Source organism: Mizuhopecten yessoensis, unplaced genomic scaffold (assembly GCF_002113885.1).
Source record: "Mizuhopecten yessoensis strain PY_sf001 unplaced genomic scaffold, ASM211388v2 scaffold11009, whole genome shotgun sequence".
NCBI lineage: Eukaryota > Metazoa > Mollusca > Bivalvia > Pectinida > Pectinidae > Mizuhopecten > Mizuhopecten yessoensis.
The window spans coordinates 377,819-398,458 of NW_018408833.1; the positions used below are offsets into that span (position 1 = coordinate 377,819).

Consider the following 20,640-nt stretch of genomic DNA (forward strand, 5'->3'; position numbering starts at 1 on the left):
CTTAAGGGTATTGTAGAACACAAATCTGAGATAAGTCTGGTTAACCACACTGGTGTCGAACACACCAATAAGTATAGTGTGTATAATATATCATAGTTTATACACATCATATTACTATTAGTGTGTCCAGTATCTGTGGGGTTAGCATAAACTCAATATTTGTTTTAAACTTTTAATTGGCCTTATATAATGATCATTTATAGGTCAGACAGGGTTTGGTTTCCAATTCGGAAACTAGACCTGTTAAAACAGTTATCATTTGTAATTTAGAGATTAAATATTTCTAAGCAGAAAAAAATGAACTATAAATATTTTTCAACCTTTTCTGAGTTGTACAATTTTAGAGTATCTTCTGTCTGAAATCTGAACATAACTTGTTTTATGATAAATGTGTAAAACAATTCCTCATACTGGGGTAAAGTTTTTCTATATATAGTCCCAAAAACTACAGATAAAATCCTTGAGCACGTACAAGATACAAAAATATATATTTTACGTCCATTTTGCAAAACATACAACATAAGCTACAAAGACAAAACATGAGTATAATAACAGAGACCAAAATATTACAACATGGAAAAATAAAATAAAAACATGTATGTACATGTAGTATACTGTAAGCTCAGAAAAAGAGTTTATCACTTGGAAAGCACTTAATAGGCACATTGAACACGGTAAGCACATCAGCACATGGTAATTTAAGCACATTTAGAACATTTGCATACAGCACATAAAAAACAAAACCATAACATGGAAAGCTTATTAGCACATAGTAGGCACATTTGCACATTGTAAGCAAAATAAAGGAGTGCAATGGACATCTCCATGTTTCCTGGTTAATTTCTTCTTTATGGAAACAACCAGGGGAGAGTGATGTTCTGCTTCATCTTTTGTATTAATGAAAACCGTGAATATCTAAGTGCGTGTGTTTAAACTAATTTTGTTTTGTTTTTACTGGTACCTTTTTATGTACACATGTTTTACCACCTAAGGAATTAGATGTCTTAAGCCCCCATATGATGTGCTGTTATAAGTTGAATTTAATGTACATTTTGTTTATATTTAGTTCTGCTACCAAAGAGATTGACTTATTGAAATGTTTTTGAAACATTTTAATGAACTCCTCAGCTTTAATGCCTTATTTCTCACTATACAAGCTCATATTGCTATGCCTCCTATTTGTTTGAATATCATCTCTAAACATTATTGCTGGTGCAGAAATTATATGGTAACTATGTTCTATTTTAGGGGGGGAAAGCAATCAATATTACAACAGACAGGGATGGTTATTGATGGGAGAAAGGAGGATGAGAAATAGGAACTGTACCAACTCTCTCATACCTTTGAGGACTTCATGAACTTTTTCAAAAGGCTGCAAGAACTATACCAACAGTGACATGACATTTTGAAATCTGTCAGTTACTTTATAGAGGAGGAACCTCTGACTAAATCATTTTCTCTCAGACACATGAAAGCCGAGTCCACAGATCCTTCCATCAGCGAATAGTTCAAATGTAGTTCAAATGCTTTCCTCGCAAACTTTTCCTTAATGGAGAAGTCAGTGATCTTTACTTGGAACAGATTGAATCTGTGAATATTGATGCTGAAAGCCTGATGAATGTGATTGAACAGCCCCTACTTGATGCTGAAACCCTGATGAATGTGATTGAACACCCACTACTGACTAAGGGCACAAATGTTGGAAACAACGTTTGTTTTGATCAATATAACACTATGGGTGGTGGGAGCAAATTGGAAAAAAAATTAAAAGTATGTTTTTAAAGATAGAAATACTGGTCATGGCTTCCTTTTAGTTTTTGTCCAATGAATTAAAAGTCAACGCAAATGTTAAGTAGTAAAAGAAATGTAAGATCCCTGGTATACATTGTACTTTTAACAATGCTTATGATCAATATCAATAAAATAAAATAAAAGTTATAATATGTAACTTGATATTTGTTAACTTCGCTCGATTTTACTGTGTCCAACATTTGATATTAAATCTTGTGTGATATATGAGAGGGATAGCACACAAGATTGTATCAATGTCAATGAAAGCAATTATTTCTTAAGTTTTCAACCATATTTCTTGAAACTTCATTTCTAAATTTCATACATCAATTGTTCAAGACAGTTTTAAGGTCAATTTCATTCAGTCAAGGTGAAGGCTACAGCTTCACAACCTGTTCATGTACATGTGACAGAGAAATTGTCAGTGCATTCCTAACTAAGTATTCAAACCAAATTTTATAAACCTTGATCCATCATTCTCAACATTAAATCATGCACTACCTGTTTGCATATACACAAGCAACCTCAACTTTCAATAAGTCCTGTTGTCAACATTTGTTGCACAATGCTATCAGTTCTGAAACCAACAATCATGACAACTGTAATAACATAGTATGTGTTCTAGCTGGTACATTTGCAGTACTCTTTTGAAATGTATTTGAAATTAATATGTGCATCTTATTTCAAATGCTAGCCTATGAAGATGATAAAGCTGAACATATGCTATAAAGTTGTTGTTTTCTTTGTGAAGAATTTATGCAATGGAAATAGAGGGAAAATAATGTAACTCTCCTAATCTTGTGTGTGTGTGTGAGTATGTATGTTTATATTTTGTTTATCTTATTCAATATTGAAACATACAACAATGTATCATATTGAATTAGAGTGCTTTTTATATTATTTGTTCATGGGAACACAGATTCAAAATAGTTCCATTTTTCATAAGAAGAGACCTTTTCACTGCAGTGAATATGTAAAACACTTTATTTAAAAGTTTTTCAAAATTATTGAGAGACTTGTAAATTTATGGGTAGCAGTAATCCACTTGCTTATCCACAATTTAGTTTCGGCAAGTAAACATCCTTATAAATATTGTTCTGTAACAATATACACTGACTGATGCAAAATTGAAACTTGAACAAAATTCACACGTATTAAAAAGCATGCCAACCCTGGTCGATGTGCACACTTTACAAGATAACTTGCTTGAATATATATTGATCAATATACAAACTTAGACGATAAGTTCAAAGTTGAGTGAAATCCATGCCTAATTAATTAGCATACTGTACTCTGATTGGTCAATGGTTTTATGCCAAGTAACTTTGTTAGATAAGGCAAGGGTTGATATCTTATTCAACAACAAAGGCAAAGTTCAAAGATGTTCACAATCTGTGCATAATCTATTCAATGGTTTAAAATAATCAGGTATTGGTCAAAGGGGTAAATGCCAGTTTCAGTTTTTAATGTTCTATGAAATACATTGTATGGACAAAGGGAAGCAATTCCAAATTCCTATGCAAATTAATTATCCAAAGGTTTAAAATGATATATTCTAGAGGAAACTTGGTACCACTCTTCTGACAAACCTATAAAGATATACTGTACACACAAGAAGAATAACTTCACAGTGGTACACTTTTACATAAAACTTTGATTCATAACAAATTAACTGTAAATCCTTCTGTACAATATGATGGGAACTTCGTCTTTATTTTGTTCTCCATTCCAAAAATAATATATATATCTTTTGCCTTAGCTTTCAGTACTTTCAGTACTTTGATTATCTGTGCTGGTGCTGTTTTGGCCAGCATACTTCAGGAGCAGTCTTTAAAGAATAAAGTATCATTTTCTCTTTGGGGTCCTTTCTTTTTGCTCCATATTTATAAATCCTTCATTTATGCAACAACGGTTTGTCTTTAAAGAATTAAGTATAATTTTCTCTTTGGGGCCCTTTTTTTTGCCCCATTTTTATAAATCCTTCATTTATGCAGCAACGGTTTTCCCTGGCCCAGGGATAATCCATGGAAAATTGATTTTAAAAATCTCTTTGACTAGTAGTGTTTCAAAAAAAATTGATGGCAGAGGAACTGGCAAATGTTGCGCCATGGCATAAGCTTGCTGAACACTTTGGCTCAGTGAGTTAAAATGGATTAACAGATTCCTATTTAACAATAATACTTATGAAGTTCGCTTTTGTTTATCATGATCCAAATGGTTGGACCAGAGTGTTTGTTAATGAAAACCGCTCCACATAAACGAACAGGCCCTTTAAAGTCTGCAAGCAATGAGAACATCAGTACGACTGTTTGAATGTTAATGCCAGTTTGCTTGTTTGTTGTCTGTTTTAATGACTGTTGCAACACGTACATGTTTGACTGTGTTTTCATACCTGTTCCAGGATTGTGGTGTTCCGTCTGTTTAACGAAGCTGGTAGAAGAGACCTGTCCACCACGGCCAGGAAACCTCGCACACGCTTCTTCTGTCACGGCATCGCCATGGTGATACGGGCCATTGACGACCGTGTGTTTGTGGGATGCAATAACGGAAATCTTGTTATCTATGACCGGGGTGAAGGTAACATCATTACATTCAGTCCTATACTTATACTTATACTTGGGGTAAACAGAATAATTAGTGTGTACCAGGATACACTCGACCAGCCAATTATCGCCCTCCACCGGTAAAATCTTTGTTCAGCATTGATTTTGTCCTTCACATGTTTTAACTATATAAGGTATACTGTCAACTTATACTCACTCTCATGATGAATAGGCCTCATTGCAGAAGGCAAAAAAGGTGAAAATTTAATTGTAGCGAAATGTCAATGTATATAGTATCTCTAAAAGGAGTGCAATGTTCAAGTTACATGTAGTTATGTCCGGGTTGTGGTTTATATTTTTAATGTTTTATGAAAGACATGGTTTGTATCTGTGATTGCAGGCCAGATTTATTAATATTTCTTAACACTTTCCCTGTTTTAAGTAACACTTTCCCTGTTTTAAGTAACACTTTCCCTATGGGAAATTTCAAATGTTAGTTGAGATCATGTTTCATGAAAATGAGGCCATGTATAATTTTAATGTTATTATGTGCTTTAACATACTTAACGAAAATGAATATCAAATATTCATATAGATGCCAATGTCCAAAAAGAATTGAAGTAGAAATATGAACAACTTGCCACAATAATTCCCATGAAAATTAATTCAGAAAATATTATAAGACAATAAATACTTTCAGAAGGGAAATGGAACTTTCGTAACCCCACCATAACCGTGATAGACAATATGCCGATCCGTAGTATCCTAGTGATGGACGAGGAGGTGTGGCTATCGTGTCGGGACTACGTCTATATCGTCCAGTATGAGGAGAACTCCTACAGCGTAAGATTGCAGTTCCTTTGTCGGACATCTATTTCCGCCTTTTTGGGGATTGAAAAACATATTCTAGACATTAATGATCGTACATTGAACAATTTTGGCAGGAATGTAAAGATTGGGTCATAAGTGTGGCCTTTCCAGCATTGGGTCATAATTGTGGCCTTTCCAGCATTGGGTCATAATTGTGGCCTTTCGAGCTTTGGGTCATAAGTGTGGCCTTTCCAGCATTGGGTCATAAATGTGGCCTTTCCAGCATTGGGTCATAAGTGTGGCCTTCCCAGCATTTGAAAATCATTTAAGCTATCAAGATTTATTTTCTAGGCAGATATATCTGAAAGTATTTAAGAAAGAAAAAACAAGCCGGTTAACAAAAAACACTACTTAAACTATGCTTTCATTTGGACAAAATGACTTTGTTATTAATACATTTAAACAATAACTGGTTGTCTGGAGGTAATTATTGTTGATATAATTACAAGTGGCCTCTGGCAAATCCCATAAAACCCGCTATGCATACAACCAGGTATTTTTTATGTTTACATATTTTTCTTTTTTAAGACATATTCCTACAAAAACCATTTGCCCTGCCTCAAAATACATTTCAGGCGGCCATTTTGTTTGTTACATATTCCTACACCTGAAACAGGCAGTTGTAATTATAGTCGAGCAGTTGTAATTATAGCCTATATAATTACACTTGCCCTCTAACACTGTTGTAATGGGACGGCGCGGGGGCAAATGTAAATATTATCTGTTAAAGTGGACTTAATTAGTAAATGATTATAGTAAACCAGTGTCACTTTCCTCTAAATAGTCAGTAAGTTTAGAAAATCTATTGTTTATCTGTACTTAACCAGATTTATCAGAGAAATATCCGAGAACTTCTCGGATACATCTGGTATAGTACAGATAAACAGTAGATTTTCTAAAGGTTTGTCAGAAATATTCTATGGGGCCACAGTGGCCCAGTGTTAAGGTGTCACACTGTCTACAATCACTAGCCCTCCACCAGTGTGTCACACTGTCTACAATCACTAGCCCTCCACCAGTGTGTCACACTGTCTACAATCACTAGCCCTCCACCAGTGTGTCACACTGTCTACAATCACTAGCCCTCCACCAGTGTGTCACACTGTCTACAATCACTAGCCCTCCACCAGTGTGTCACACTGTCTACAATCACTAGCCCTCCACCAGTGTGTCACACTGTCTACAATCACTAGCCCTCCACCAGTGTGTCACACTGTCTACAATCACTAGCCCTCCACCAGTGTGTCACACTGTCTACAATCACTAGCCCTCCACCAGTGTGTCACACTGTATACAATCACTAGCCCTCCACCAGTGTGTCACACTGTCTACAACCACTAGCCCTCCACCAGTGTGTCACAGGTTCAAGGCCTACGTGGGGCACTCGCCAGAATGTTAAATGACCATAGCTGTTAATGGGATGTAAAATACGTACAAACCAATTCTTCTAGCTCTGCGGTTCCAGATTTTGTATTGATTTTAGTTCACTCTTAATATTGCAGGAGAAAGTCCGAATGAGCTCCAATGAAGGAGGATCTGAGATCAGTGAGATGGTTCGGTCAGGTGTTGGATTGTGGGTATCCTACAAGGACCAATCACGTGTCTGTCTTTTCCACATCGAAACCAAGGAAAATCTACAGGAAGTGAACGTGAAAGGCGCTGTGGAAAGGATGGTATCAAGTAGGTGTCATTTCGTAATATTTATAGCACGGAGGTACCATGTTGTATGTCACATGTGTTATAGAAAGTCATGTAATAGAGACACAATGCCTTGTGTCCTCTCTGGGATATCGCTAACACCGGAGGCAAATAGGTATACAGTTGAATCTGCTCAAGCGACCATCTGTATTAAACGACCATCTGTTTTATGCGACCACTTTATATTCCTCTCAACCGTTTCTACTATTTGATTTAACTGTATTAAGCGACCATCTGTCTAACGCGACCAGCGACCAACCAATACTGACCCCAAAGATTACGTTAAACAACCACATTTTAAACATTTTAGCGACCATGTTTGATGAAAAACAGTCTTTGAAATAGCTGTGTGACTCGAAATTTGCTACAGTCACCACATTTGACAAAGGGCTACTTAATAATCTTTTCACCAAGTTCAGTGAACAAATTTGACAAAACCAATTTCCAAACTTAATAATAAATTCATTGATGTGCAGAAAACAAATAAAAAGTCATTTCTCTAACTGCCGATATTGTTGATTTAGCAGTGAAACTACAGACTGATATTTATCGTAGTGTACTTATAAAACATGAAAGATGTTTTATTACTAAGTGAACCAAGATGGCAGCAGAGCAACTGTAAGAGGTTCATGCACTGAACACTGATAGCTGCCAACATGTTGTACTGTCACCCACTGGTATTTAAAACTGTCACCTGTTTCTCTTGAACCAATGTTAAATGTGAATGTAACAGGGGGAATTGGAAAATTCTCACAACCAATAATATTTACAGGATTTTCATATAAAGTATGTAAGTTGCTGTTTAAATAGTGTATCTTTGTTACCTGTTATTGTCACTCGTATGTTGTATGTTGTAAATCGACATATTTCGTTCAATTTTGGCTTTTAATTCTAGGGGAATTTTACCCCCAATACTATGTCAGTAGCTTCTATATATGTATCATCATCTCCAGGAATACTAAAGAGTCAAGTCGCTTCTCTGCAGCTCAGTAGAGTCAATCTTCTTCTCTAGGTCTATTCTATTTCAAGTCTTAGAGTCGAGTCGCTTCTCTGCTGCACAGTAGAGTCAAGCTTCTTCTCTAGGTCTATTCTATTTCAAGTCCTAGAGTCGAGTCGCTTCTCTGCAGCTCAGTAGAGGCAAGCTTCTTCTCTAGGTCTATTCTATTTCAAGTCTTAGTGTCGAGTCGCTTCTCTGCAGCACAGTAGAGTCAAGCTTCTTCTCTAGGTCTATTCTATTTCAAGTCCTAGAGTCGAGTCGCTTCTCTGCAGCTCAGTAGAGGCAAGCTTCTTCTCTAGGTCTATTCTATTTCAAGTCTTAGAGTCGAGTCGCTTCTCTGCAGCACAGTAGAGTCAAGCTTCTTCTTTAGGGTAAGAGTATTCTATTTCTCATCTTCTCCATAAATACTTAAGAGTCAAGTTGCTTCTCTGGATTTCGGCAGAGTCAAGCCTCTTCTCTAGGTGTCTTTTTGGAGTCTTGATGTTAAATTTTAAGTTTAAGTTGTATTAAGGGTATGTTAACCAAGTAGAGTGAGTAGCCCCTGATATGCCAAATGTTAATAATGTATACATGTACTTCTCAGTGTATCTTGTTCATGTTTTTGCTAACATGTGTAATAAACAGGTAACTGTTTATTGTGTTTTAGTTGTATATAAATGTTGTATGTTGCAGGTTGTCCGACTTATGCTAAGGAGAAGTCTACAGACAACTGTTTTGTGACGAGTCTGATGACAAGTCGAGGCTACCTATGGATAGGGACAAATGTAGGGATCATTCTGACCGTTTCTCTACCAAGACTGAAGGACGGGGTACCTCGCTACTGGGACAAACCCTGGGTCTCTTGCCACGCCCACAATGGCCCAGTCAGGCTCCTTATTCCAGTCTATTGTGACACTATTAATCTCTGGCAATTTGTTGACGGGGCCAATCAGATGGCAGGAAATGAACCATGTGACATTAGTGACCTAGGTAGTGAAAGAGGGACATCTAGCTCTGTTGTAGAGCCAGAGGCTTCAAATCTGAAGGACACGTTAGGAGTTCAAGTTCTACCGCATGAGAAAGGGGACGTACTGTTGCCTCAAAATGTGTCCCTAATGACCATGAGGGATGAAGACAATGCTCCTTTGTCCTCTAAATCTTCAAAGCTGCACTTGAGACACAGTCGGAGTACTATGCCATATAGGAGGGAACTGCTGGAGACAGTAAAGAAAAAGCGCCTGGGTACAGTGAGGAATTCTAATCTCCTCGACAAGGTGTCCTCTGAGGAAGAGGTCAGCTTATACTACAGTGACCTTTTGACCTTTGATGAAGGGTCAGATTCCAGTAAAAGTTCAGATCTATCTGAAAAAATCAGTGGAAATGAATCAACTGGGAAATCTAGTGATGTGACTCCCGTTGTTGGGGAAACACAAAATCAACCTCAAGGTGACGTAAACGTACAACAAAGCCACAAGGAAGGGAAACCCAAAAAGTCATTTAGTTTACGCAAAAAATCACTATCAATGCAATCAAAAAATAAATCACCCAACGTGAGAAGCTCCCTGTCTCTAAGACTTCCACCTGGGGAGCACAACGGGCCACGAATGAAGGCCATTAGTACATTGTCTAAGCGAAATTGTAACGCTGTGATTGTGATAAGTGGGGGAGATGGGTATCTGGACTGGAAACGGCCGCCGCTAGAACAAAAGGAATTCCTCCGTAACGATGAATCTTCTCTTATGATGTGGATGTATAAGTTCTAGAGAATCAGTGTAATAGTTGTTGGATAAAAGTAGTCTGCGCTCATCACTCCTAGTTGTGTGAGTCACTTAAGAGGGACCTGTAGTCGCCTTACGGGTTGTCAGTCTTATATTATTTTGTAAATTACAATTTTAATGTTGCTTTTAGTTGACCAATTGAATGAGGAAGCTCTCTACGTTATGACATCTGTTATTGTAGTTTACATTTACATAGTTCGGACTCTTGACGGTACATGGACTGTACTAATGTTATATTTATATATGGCTCAATGACCACGTCTGTGATTGTGGTTTACATTTACATTGTTCGACCACTGTGTTCTTGATTAGAGTACATACGCCAAGCTTCACTTCCACAGGGTGTACAATGTATGCTGAAGGTTGTATGTGTGTTCTACTTGCTATGGAACTGTATTTCCAACCGCTCATTATTGTGTCGTACCACTTGAATACTGCAGCACAGGTACTGATTTATCCAACCCAGACCTTATGATATCAACACTTGGTAGGTGGAGCAAGCAACATTGTAGAACGCCTTGTTTGAGGACAATAATACGAAATTCCGTCACCTGCTGGGGAACCAACATAAGACCTTGCAGTAGATAGATTGAGGCACTACTGTGCTATGTTACCTACTTCACTATAATGACATTGAATGACCTCTGTTGTGATTATATAATGTGATATGTGAATCTAGAAGTTATTTAAATCTTTAAAGTAACCTGTTTCATTTCAATGTTAAATACTTATAAACAATACCTAGGTATTTATCATGCTTCGGCTATTGTTCTGCAAGATCAGTTGTAAATTGTGGTCCGATTGCAGTAGAAAATTATTTCATAATTACATATTTGCACATACTTTAAATTAGGACCTACTAAAGATTTAAATTTGTGTTATAATAATGATTCAAATAGCCAGATGCTTTGTTACTCCTGAAGAACATTTTCTTAAAAGAGGCAGGGCTTAAGTGATCCTGTAAATGAGATTATAGTCAATATTATTTAATTGGTACTTGATTATTGTTATTGTAGTTTAGCATGACTTGAAAACTGGTTGTTATCATTTATCACCCCATCCCCTTGTAAGAGTGCATGGCAGTGTCATCATACATCAGTGTTTGGTAGTGTAATCATTTCTCACCCTGTCACGTATCGCTCCAGATCCTCTTATCAGTGTATGGTAGTGTAATCATGTCTCCCCCTGTCACGTATCGCTACGGATCCTCGTATCAGTGTATGGTAGTTTAATCATTTCTCACCCTGTCAGGTATTGCTACAGATCCCGGTATCAGTGTATGGTAGAGTAATCATTTCTCACCCTATCACGTATCGCTAAAGATCCTCGTATCAGTGTATGGTAGTATAATCATTTCTCACCCTGTCAGGTATCGCTACAGATCCCGGTATCATTGTATGGTAGTGTTATCATTTGTAACCTCAACACGTATCGCTACAGATCCCGGTATCATTGTATGGTAGTGTTATCATGTCTAACCTCAACACGTATCTCTACAGATCCCCGTATCAGAGTATGGTAGTGTAATCATTTCACACCCTGTCACGTATCTCTACAGTTCCCCGTATCAGTGTATGGGAGTGTTATCATTTCTCACCCTTTCACGTATCGCTACAGATCCCCGTAGCAGTGTATGGTAGTGTAATCACTTCTCACCTTGTAAAGTATCGCTACAGATCCCCTTATCAGTGTATGGTAGTGTTTTCATTTCTCGCCCTGTCACGTATCGCTACGGATCCTCGTATCAGTGTATGGTAGTGTAATCATTTCACACCCTGTCACGTATCTCTACAGTTCCCCGTATCAGTGTATGGGAGTGTTATCATTTCTCACCCCGTCACGTATCGCTACAGATCCTCATATCAGTGTATGGTAGTGTAATCATGTCTCCCCCTGTCACGTATCGCTACAGAGCCCCGTATCAGTGTATGGTAGGGGAATCATTTCTCACCCTGTCTCGTATCGCTACAGATCCTCATATCAGTGTATGGTAGTGTAATCACTTCTCACCTTGTAAAGTATCGCTACAGATCCCCTTATCAGTGTATGGTAGTTTAATCATTTCTCACCCTGTCTCGTATCACTACAGATCCCCGTATCAGAGTATGGTAGTGTAATCATTTCTCTCCCTGTCACGTATCGCTACCGATCCCCGTATCAGTGTATGTTAGTGTAATCATTTCTCACGCTGTCACGTATCGCTACAGATCCCCGTATCAGTGTATGGTAGTGTTATCATTTCTCACCCTGTCAGGTATCGCTACAGATCCCGGTATCAGTGTATGGTAGTGTTATCATTTCTAACCTCAACACGTATCGCTACAGATCCTCGTATCAGTGTATGGTAGTGTAATCATTTCTCACCCTGTCACGTATCGCTACAGATCCTCTTATCAGTGTATGGTAGTGTTATCATTTCTAACCTTAACACGTATCGCTACAGATCCCCGTATCAGTGTATGGTAGTGTTATCATTTATCACCTCAACACGTATTGTTACAGATCCTTGTATCAGTGTATGGTAGTGTTATCATTTCTAACATTAACACGTATCGCTACAGATCCCCGTATCAGTGTATGGTAGTGTTATCATTTCTAACCTTAACACGTATCGCTACAGATCCCCGTATCAGTGTATGGTAGTGATGATATTGTTGTGTTCCACAAGTATTACAGTTTTTTGTTATGTAATACTTTGTTGTCATAGTTACCACTTATAACCCCGTCACTTGTTTCACAGATTAATATATATATATATATATTTTAAATATGTTGCCTGTTTCTTTTGCAATTGTGATATTTATATGTACATATTTTTTTCCACCTTGAAAGTATAGATTTTTTTACAGTTTTATCTCAATTTGCTTTTGATATGTGAATGTGTACAGTCATTTGTATGTTATAATTAGAGCTTAATACTTTTAAGCAAATTATTTTATATAATCCATGTGTTATCGAGAGTGAACAAATGAAATGGCAACTAAGTGTTACAGGATTACCAGGTAGACTAACCAAGGCCGCTTTGGTTTATCGTTTGGATCGGTTGTACCAGAGTTATTTGTTTACAAAAGTAGGGACAGACGTAGTGATTTGATTTTTTCCCCGGCAAGCCTGCAGAAAGATTTTGAAGGCCTGCATTAACATTTACAGGTTAATCTTTCTTTTCCCCTGAAATATCAGATATAAAAATAGATGTTCAGTTTGTCCGCATAAGTAAATACGGCCCTGCACTATAGGTAGTTCAGAACTGCCTTCAGTGGTGCTATATGCATATGTGTGATATAATGATGGAAGATTTTACTTGTTAATACATTGGTTTCAAGATTCCTGTGGACTGAATGTGGTGACCAGAACTGTGGACTGAATGTGGTGACCAGAACAAAAGTTTTTGCAATACTTAGAGACACATAACTCTGGTATGGGGGAGGGGGACACATCCTTTTGAACGCTTTTCCCAAGAGTTTCAAAACGGGAGATAATTCAATGCAGCTAAAAATGATATGTAGCTTAGTACATGTATTGTAGGGTGATTCCTACTCGATGGAAAAACATGAGATTCTGTATAGAATAGTTGTTAGAATATAATCTTCCATTATTTTACCTTATGTTGGAGATAAATTTGTGGTTGATTCATGAATGAAGAAAAATGGTGAGATAGAAAAAAGTTCTATGTTGTAGTTGTTTGTGAAGTCAGGGTATGCTTGTGTGGTTAACTGGTGTGTTCTTACTCAAGCTTGCAGGTATTTGGTGCATTATATGAAAGTGTGTTATCATGGGTAATGTATACAACTGTCGAGTGCTATCTGCAATATTATTGTGATTATTCCATTTTGTGCATAAGTAAATCCAAATCTTATTGTGTGAACAATTTTTACATTGTGTAAAGGGATTAAATTATTCGTACAGACAATTGATGCATGGTATATTTATTTACCATTTGTTATTAGTAATTATAGCTATATAGATATATATTTATATCTATAAAGTTTAAAATATATATGTTGCTTCTTATTACTATCTAAAATTTATATTATTTTCCATTTTGTTTCCATTACTATTTATAGTTTTATATGTGTAGATATAAATACTAAGAAGGGTGTAAAATTCATGTGTTCTTGGTTTGTCCCATCCTTTTTCAGGAGTTTGCTATTTAGTGGTTAATATATTAAAATCTATCACAATATCATACCTCATCCCAACAGTTCTGTTAAAACATTTCAGCAGTTGAAAAAAAAGCATTGTGAAAATCATTTTGGAGGACACCAATTGGGGGTTTCCTAGTAGACAGAAGGGAGGTAACTCTGAACAGTATGACTGGTAAGCATGCCTGTATAGCCACCGTTCGTGTTCAACACTGAAGTGAGAAGTATAATTTGGGTAGCTATAGAATAAGGGAAGGGGGTTGAAAGGAGTAAAACATTTTAAAAATAAGTATTATTAATTTTGAAATTAAATAATTATTTGGATTAGGAATGGCAAAGGTAAAATAAATTGCATGTTTAAAACTGTGAAACCCCTATGAAATTTACATATATATACTGATTGACTTCACCTACACACCTCTATCGTTGCTATCTTTAACAAATCTTGATCATGTGATCTCCCTTACTATATTTAGAGCATTTGTCAATCAATTTACGTTTCAAGTCAATAATGTTTATTCAATTTACAACAACAACCCCCCCCCCAAAAAAAATAGAATATGCGTATCAATTCATATTCATAATCTGAGGACTTGATTTCGATTGATAACAAAATTTCAGTCATAAATGCCGGCGTGTAGAAGGCATTAAATTGTTTTTCTTCAGTGTTTGTGATGTAATGCACCAGTCTTTAACAAAAGTTTTATTACATTCTGATTATTAAAATTCACTAGAAAATCTGGACAGTTTGTTTAACTGAGTAACCATGTATATAACATTAGAAAGCTCATAACCATGTATTACAGATTGATTCCTTTATGAAGCCTACTGCGGGAATTATTGTTTCGCTCGCTCAGAGTTGTCCGACCAGAAGTTCTTGTGACCAGTAATTCAAATACATGGATGATGCTGTTATAGCCATGTTTCTGTTTGAATTTAATGATTTGATCTCCATTCATGATTCCACGCACATAAAATAACAAAACTTGCTACACAGTGTGTGTGTGCTTGTATATAAATCATCTTTTGTGTATTCCTGTGTACATAAATCATCTTTTATGTATTCCTGTGTACATAAATCATCTTTTATGTATTCCTGTGTATGTAAATTGTATACCAGTGTACAACTAGTCATATGAATTAAGCTCTGTAACCATTTTAAAGCAGTACTTTTGTATTCAATTTCTGATTCGACTTAAAAGCAGTTGTAACAAAACATATAGTACAGACTTAAAAAGTCATTCTTGTTGGTTAGACTTTACGAGTAATAGACATCTCCTGGTACAAAGTACCACTGTAGTGACACATCGGCACCACCTCAGTCGACTAACCTTCTCTCTGTAGGAGTTCAGTCCCTTCCTCTTATAAATCCCGGCTACACCAGTATTTTGTAGCCGACATTGGACAGTATTATTAATCCAGTATTTATGTATACCATGTACTTCACTATTTTACTTTTATCGGATGTATTAATCCCATCGTTTGTTGCTCCTATCCAAGCATAATTAATATAAGATGCATCTTATATGTAATGTATGTGTATATATAGTACGCCATGCTCTGTGATAACTTCAGCATACATGTAGGTTTCAAATGCCCCACCCCCTCCCTTAACATAGGAGACTTTTATCTTGATATTTTCTCCACAAAGAAGGTACCACCAGGTAGGGGTCGAGACAAAATCTCCTCTTTTTGGAGAATTTCATCCTTTTCCCCGTTCAAAGAAATTCTTTCTCATCTCCCCTTTTGAAGTACTTTCCTCTGTGTATATAATATATTATATAATACATACATTATTTCCATTTGTACTTATATGAAATTCATACACTATCAAAAGTTTGTTAGCTGCATCTAAAATAGGTGGGCTGTAAATGCAATTTTGACAATGCATATTATGCAGATTATGGAAATAGGTTGTAAGACTTTGAGTCTGTATCGATCTCGAATATGTATGTTTGACAGATCTAGAGTATACATGTATATGTTTTATTGTGAGAGGGATTTTGAAAATAAGTGTTAAACAGACCATTACCTTGAATGATTGACAAATCACGAATATGTCAGTTTACCATTGTACATTGCCATACAGATTGTGATATTTACTTATCATAAAAAAAAATTATTTGCGAGTTAATACCCGACAGATATTGAGACAGTGTTTAATACTACGTTAAAGAACACACCTAACCTGTATATGTAACGAGCATTATCTCCTCTACGTAACCAGATAGAGTTATCTCCCCTGACTAAATGCTAAGTTATCTCCCCTGACTAAATGCTAAGTTATCTCCCCTGACTAAATGCTAAATTTACATGTTTTGCCGTACACCTGCTGCTGATTGTAAGTGAAGCTGTCAAGCACTTTAAAATTTAAATTCATTATAAATGTTGGAAATTTATTACATTTTATCTTGTTTTTTTTTCTAATATTTGTATTTTCAGTATACAGATTGGGTGTTGTACTGTATGTATTGATCAGAAATAATTGTTTACGTATTCCCGCTATACGAAATATTTGCTGTACTGTATGGATATATCTTTCAAAAATAATTGTTTTATGCAATAAATTGTTCATAGATGAAATGAGACATGTTGTTTTAGTTTTGCTGTTAATATTACTAGGTATCTGTGTTGACATTCAAATGACATTCTATTTCCCACAAAAGAAAGGTCTCGTGTTTCCTTCATGCTATCATTCATTGCTATTTATCCAATGTTAGATTCTACCATTATTTCTAGACTTGTAGACAAAATGATGTTATTTCTGTTAACAGTGTAGACAGGACAATCGGGCGTCTTGTTGTAAGTCTAACATTAGAGACAGGTTCATTGTGACCCTTGTCGTAAGGTAAAAGGATAACAGACACAATAATCTAATTTCTCTATGACTTGTATTGGGCAAGATCAGTGTAATACACAGGTGACACACCCATCTCGTACCTACAGACAATCACAGGTTTGGCAAAAACGCAAAATAAACATTCAACAATCTTCTATATAAATATGCTAACAAACAAAAGTGTTGTGTTCTACTCACTCCCAGAAATAGTTCAGGTCAGGTACAGTGTTTTATAACCTTAACACTTCATAAATGTATTGCATGGTACACATTACATGGTACAAATATCACATGGTACTCGTATTACACGGTACACATATATGGTACATGTATTACACGGTACACATATCACATGGTACAGGTATAACATGGTACACATATCACATGGTACACTTTTACACTGTACACATATCACATGGTACAGGTATGACATGGTACATGTAACACATGGTACACATATATGGTACAGGAATCACATGGTACACATGGTACACATGGTACACATATCACGATTGGTACATGGTACACATATCATATGGTACACATATCACAATTGGTACACATAGGACACGTATCACAAGGTACACATCACATAGGACACATATCACGTCATGGTACACATAACATGTTACACGGTACACATAGTTCACATATCACATGGGACACATATCACATGGTACACGTAACACAGGGTACATGTATCACATGGTACACATATTACACGGTACATGTATCACATGGTAAATCAAAACATGGTACACATATCACATGGTACACGTATTACACGTACACATATCACATGGTACACGTACACATATCACATGGTACACGTACACATATCATATGGTATAATTATTTATTCCTGTTGGAAGGAAAATGGTCACTTTCTCTTTTTTAAGACTACTTTTTGTACATTCAACATTGATATGTAATTATAAATACTTGTGAACCAGGATTTAAACCTTTTCAAGTATGAGAATAGGTTACAATAAGGAAATTGTTATCTTTAGGAGCAAACTGACAAACTGTCTTCAGGGGAATGAGTAGATCACAATCAATAATCAAACTTCTAGAACTCTTAATGCTAAAACATGCAATCAAATCTCTACTAGAAATAATAATATAACTTATCATTCTTACATCGTACAAGTTGAATAAATAATCTGTCTTCATGCCCTTACTTTGTCAAGCATATGTGATTAGCCTAATATTATAGTTCACATCTATTCAAAAGGTAAAACTGATTTATCATGGCCTGAAGACACATTATTTAACTCATCTTCACAAGGAGAAATTCAGTCTCATACTTGAATTCATGCTCTCATCTCTCAAAAGCTCAGTTTCATTCAATCTTTGTTTACATTCCATCTCTGTTCAGACATCATTCTGCCTCATTGAATGTTTACTCCATGACATTTCAAATGTCGCCCATTCTTGGTTCAAAGTTCACTCCATCACTTTCAAAAAGTGTAATCCATTTTTTTTCATCTCCTTTCCAAGTGTTCATTTTCTTCTGCATCGCACAACATAATCCACAACTCTTACTAATCTGTCATGCCAACACACCCTAGTATACATTTGTACACACAACTATAACCTAGCATACCTCTTCACTCATGAGGGGGTCAACATAATAAGGCCACAACAGAGGTCAACTTAAACAGGAAGTCAGTAAAACCATGTAATAATAAAAACAACCTTAACTGACCACATGTCTCACATGTAGCTATGGAAGCATAAAAGGAAGTGGAGTAACATTTGTAAAATCTAGGCCCAACTCTATCAAAGTAAAATCCATGAAATCACTTGACTACATTGTGCGATTTGAAATAAAACTGCTGGATAGGAAATAAACTAAAGTCGAATTTCCTTCATACAAAATTAATGTAGGTAGTCAAGTTCATTCATATACAAATATAGACTTGTCTGGTTTACAGAGGTTCCATAGACAGGGTTACTCTCATTAGAAGCTAAGTAACCTTTCTGGATAACATGGGTTTCTGGTTTAGACAGTGTTGCCGTAATTAGTATCTTCATAACACTGGGGTTTCTAGTTTAGATAGGTTTACCCTGATCAAAGTCTTCATAACTTGTCTGAATAACAGAGGTTTCTGGTTTAGATTATAAGGTTTACCCTCACCAGAAGCTTCATCCCTTGTCTGGATAACAGAGGTTTCTGGTTTAGATAGGTTTACCCTCACCAGAAGCTTCATCCCTTGTCTGGATAACAGAGGTTTCTGGTTTAGATAGGTTTACCCTCACCAGAAGCTTCATCCCTTGTCTGGATAACAGAGGTTTCTGGTTTAGATAGGTTTACCCTCACCAGAAGCTTCATCCCTTGTCTGGATAACAGAGGTTTCTGGTTTAGATAGGTTTACCCTCACCAGAAGCTTCATCCCTTGTCTGGATAACAGAGGTTTCTGGTTTAGATAGGTTTACCCTCACCAGAAGCTTCATCCCTTGTCTGGATAACAGAGGTTTCTGGTTTAGATAGGTTTACCCTCACCAGAAGCTTCATCACTTGTCTGGATAACAGAGGTTTCTGTTTTAAACAGGTTACCCTCATCAGAAGCTACATAACTTGTCTGATGAACAGAGATTTCTGGTTTTGATAGGGTTACACTATTCAGAAATTAATTTCAAGAGGTTTAACAACTTTAAAAGAACATTTCATAATTTTCATTTTATAAATAGTTTACTACAAGAAATAATTCAGAAACAAAATTTAACATGGTATGTAATTTAAAGAAAACATGACTTGATAATTAATGTGTTAATTCTGAGACATTAATCCATAGAAAGTCTATTATATTTATAAAATTAATGGAATAGGTTTATCATCTGTCAACATGGGTCCTTTACAATACACTGATAAGACTTTTATCGATGTCAGGCTTTTCAATCAACTTTGAAATCAGTAAAAATATTGCAGACATTATGGTTTGAACACTTTTTGAGTTGATGATGATAGTCAGCTGAGTTATAAACAGCACTGATATTTCCTGTTCTCAACATTGTATAAAAAGTATGCTACAAGAAATGTGAACACTTACTAACGAATGAAGACTAGCAGGTAATGATGACACTAAACCTAGATTTGCTTACGGTCGATTCTTTGGAGTTTAAATATTGAAATAGCATTAAAATAAACGTGATGACACAAGGCAACTCTGTATGTTGTTTCCACCTGTATACTTAGTGGTGTTATTATCTCCTTGTAAGACACATGTAAAATACAAACTTTATTCTCATGTTGTTCATATCACATTCCTCCGATAATTCATGTTGTCTATTTATCACAAAATCTCCGATGTTTTATGCTCTAGGAATCACTTGGTAGTTTTACTGACAGCATACTGTGTTAAGAATGAACCGGTCTTACCACAAATATGTTTTAGTGAGTATAACATGCCAACCTGTGAGAGTTATTTCCCTTGACAAAAGAACAGTATGACTCCAATCAGTACCTCACATCAGGAATAACTTACAACATTACACTTTTGTTGCAGACTTTGCTGCAAATGATGTTGTTCTAACAGTAAATTATAGCTAGCCTTGAATTGAATAATGATTGACAGGTATTGTTCATCAGTTACCATACAAAAGGCATATATTATTGTGGTATAGCTGCAAATGAATGAAACGAAAAAAATATATGAATGTGATGTAAAGTCTTATAACGACCGTGAGCTGTTCCACAGATGAATTAAAACGTTCTCCTGCCTGACATAGGCCTGCAATCCTCCGAGGATTGGAGAGGGTTGGGAAGCTCCAAGGCAAGAATCAAACATCTCTCCTCTAGATACATCTACTGTAGTAATAGTACAATGTTCAAACTACTAAATACAATGTATTACATACAATGTATTACACTGTTCATATAACTACAGTGTAGTACATTGTATTATTCATGTATTACAAGTTGTCACATACAATTTATTACAATATCTTACAATGTACATACAATTAAAACAATATCCATCTGATACATTGTAATGAATGT

General features: G+C 36.0%; 1 protein-coding gene across 4 annotated transcripts in view; it reads left to right on the top strand.

The window, feature by feature from the left end:
* Nucleotides 1–10,858, top strand: part of LOC110464540 (rho guanine nucleotide exchange factor 10-like) — a 69,911-nt gene extending 59,053 nt beyond the window's left edge. For all 4 annotated transcript variants that reach the window (XM_021519796.1, XM_021519798.1, XM_021519799.1 and 1 more), the window contains 4 exons: nt 4,193–4,368; nt 5,035–5,177; nt 6,707–6,884; nt 8,572–10,858. In XM_021519796.1, coding sequence (XP_021375471.1) covers nt 4,193–4,368; nt 5,035–5,177; nt 6,707–6,884; nt 8,572–9,641 — 1,567 coding nt within the window. In that variant the 3' untranslated portion in view covers nt 9,642–10,858. The remainder of the gene's footprint in view (nt 1–4,192; nt 4,369–5,034; nt 5,178–6,706; nt 6,885–8,571) is intronic.
* Nucleotides 10,859–20,640: the final 9,782 nt, after the last annotated feature.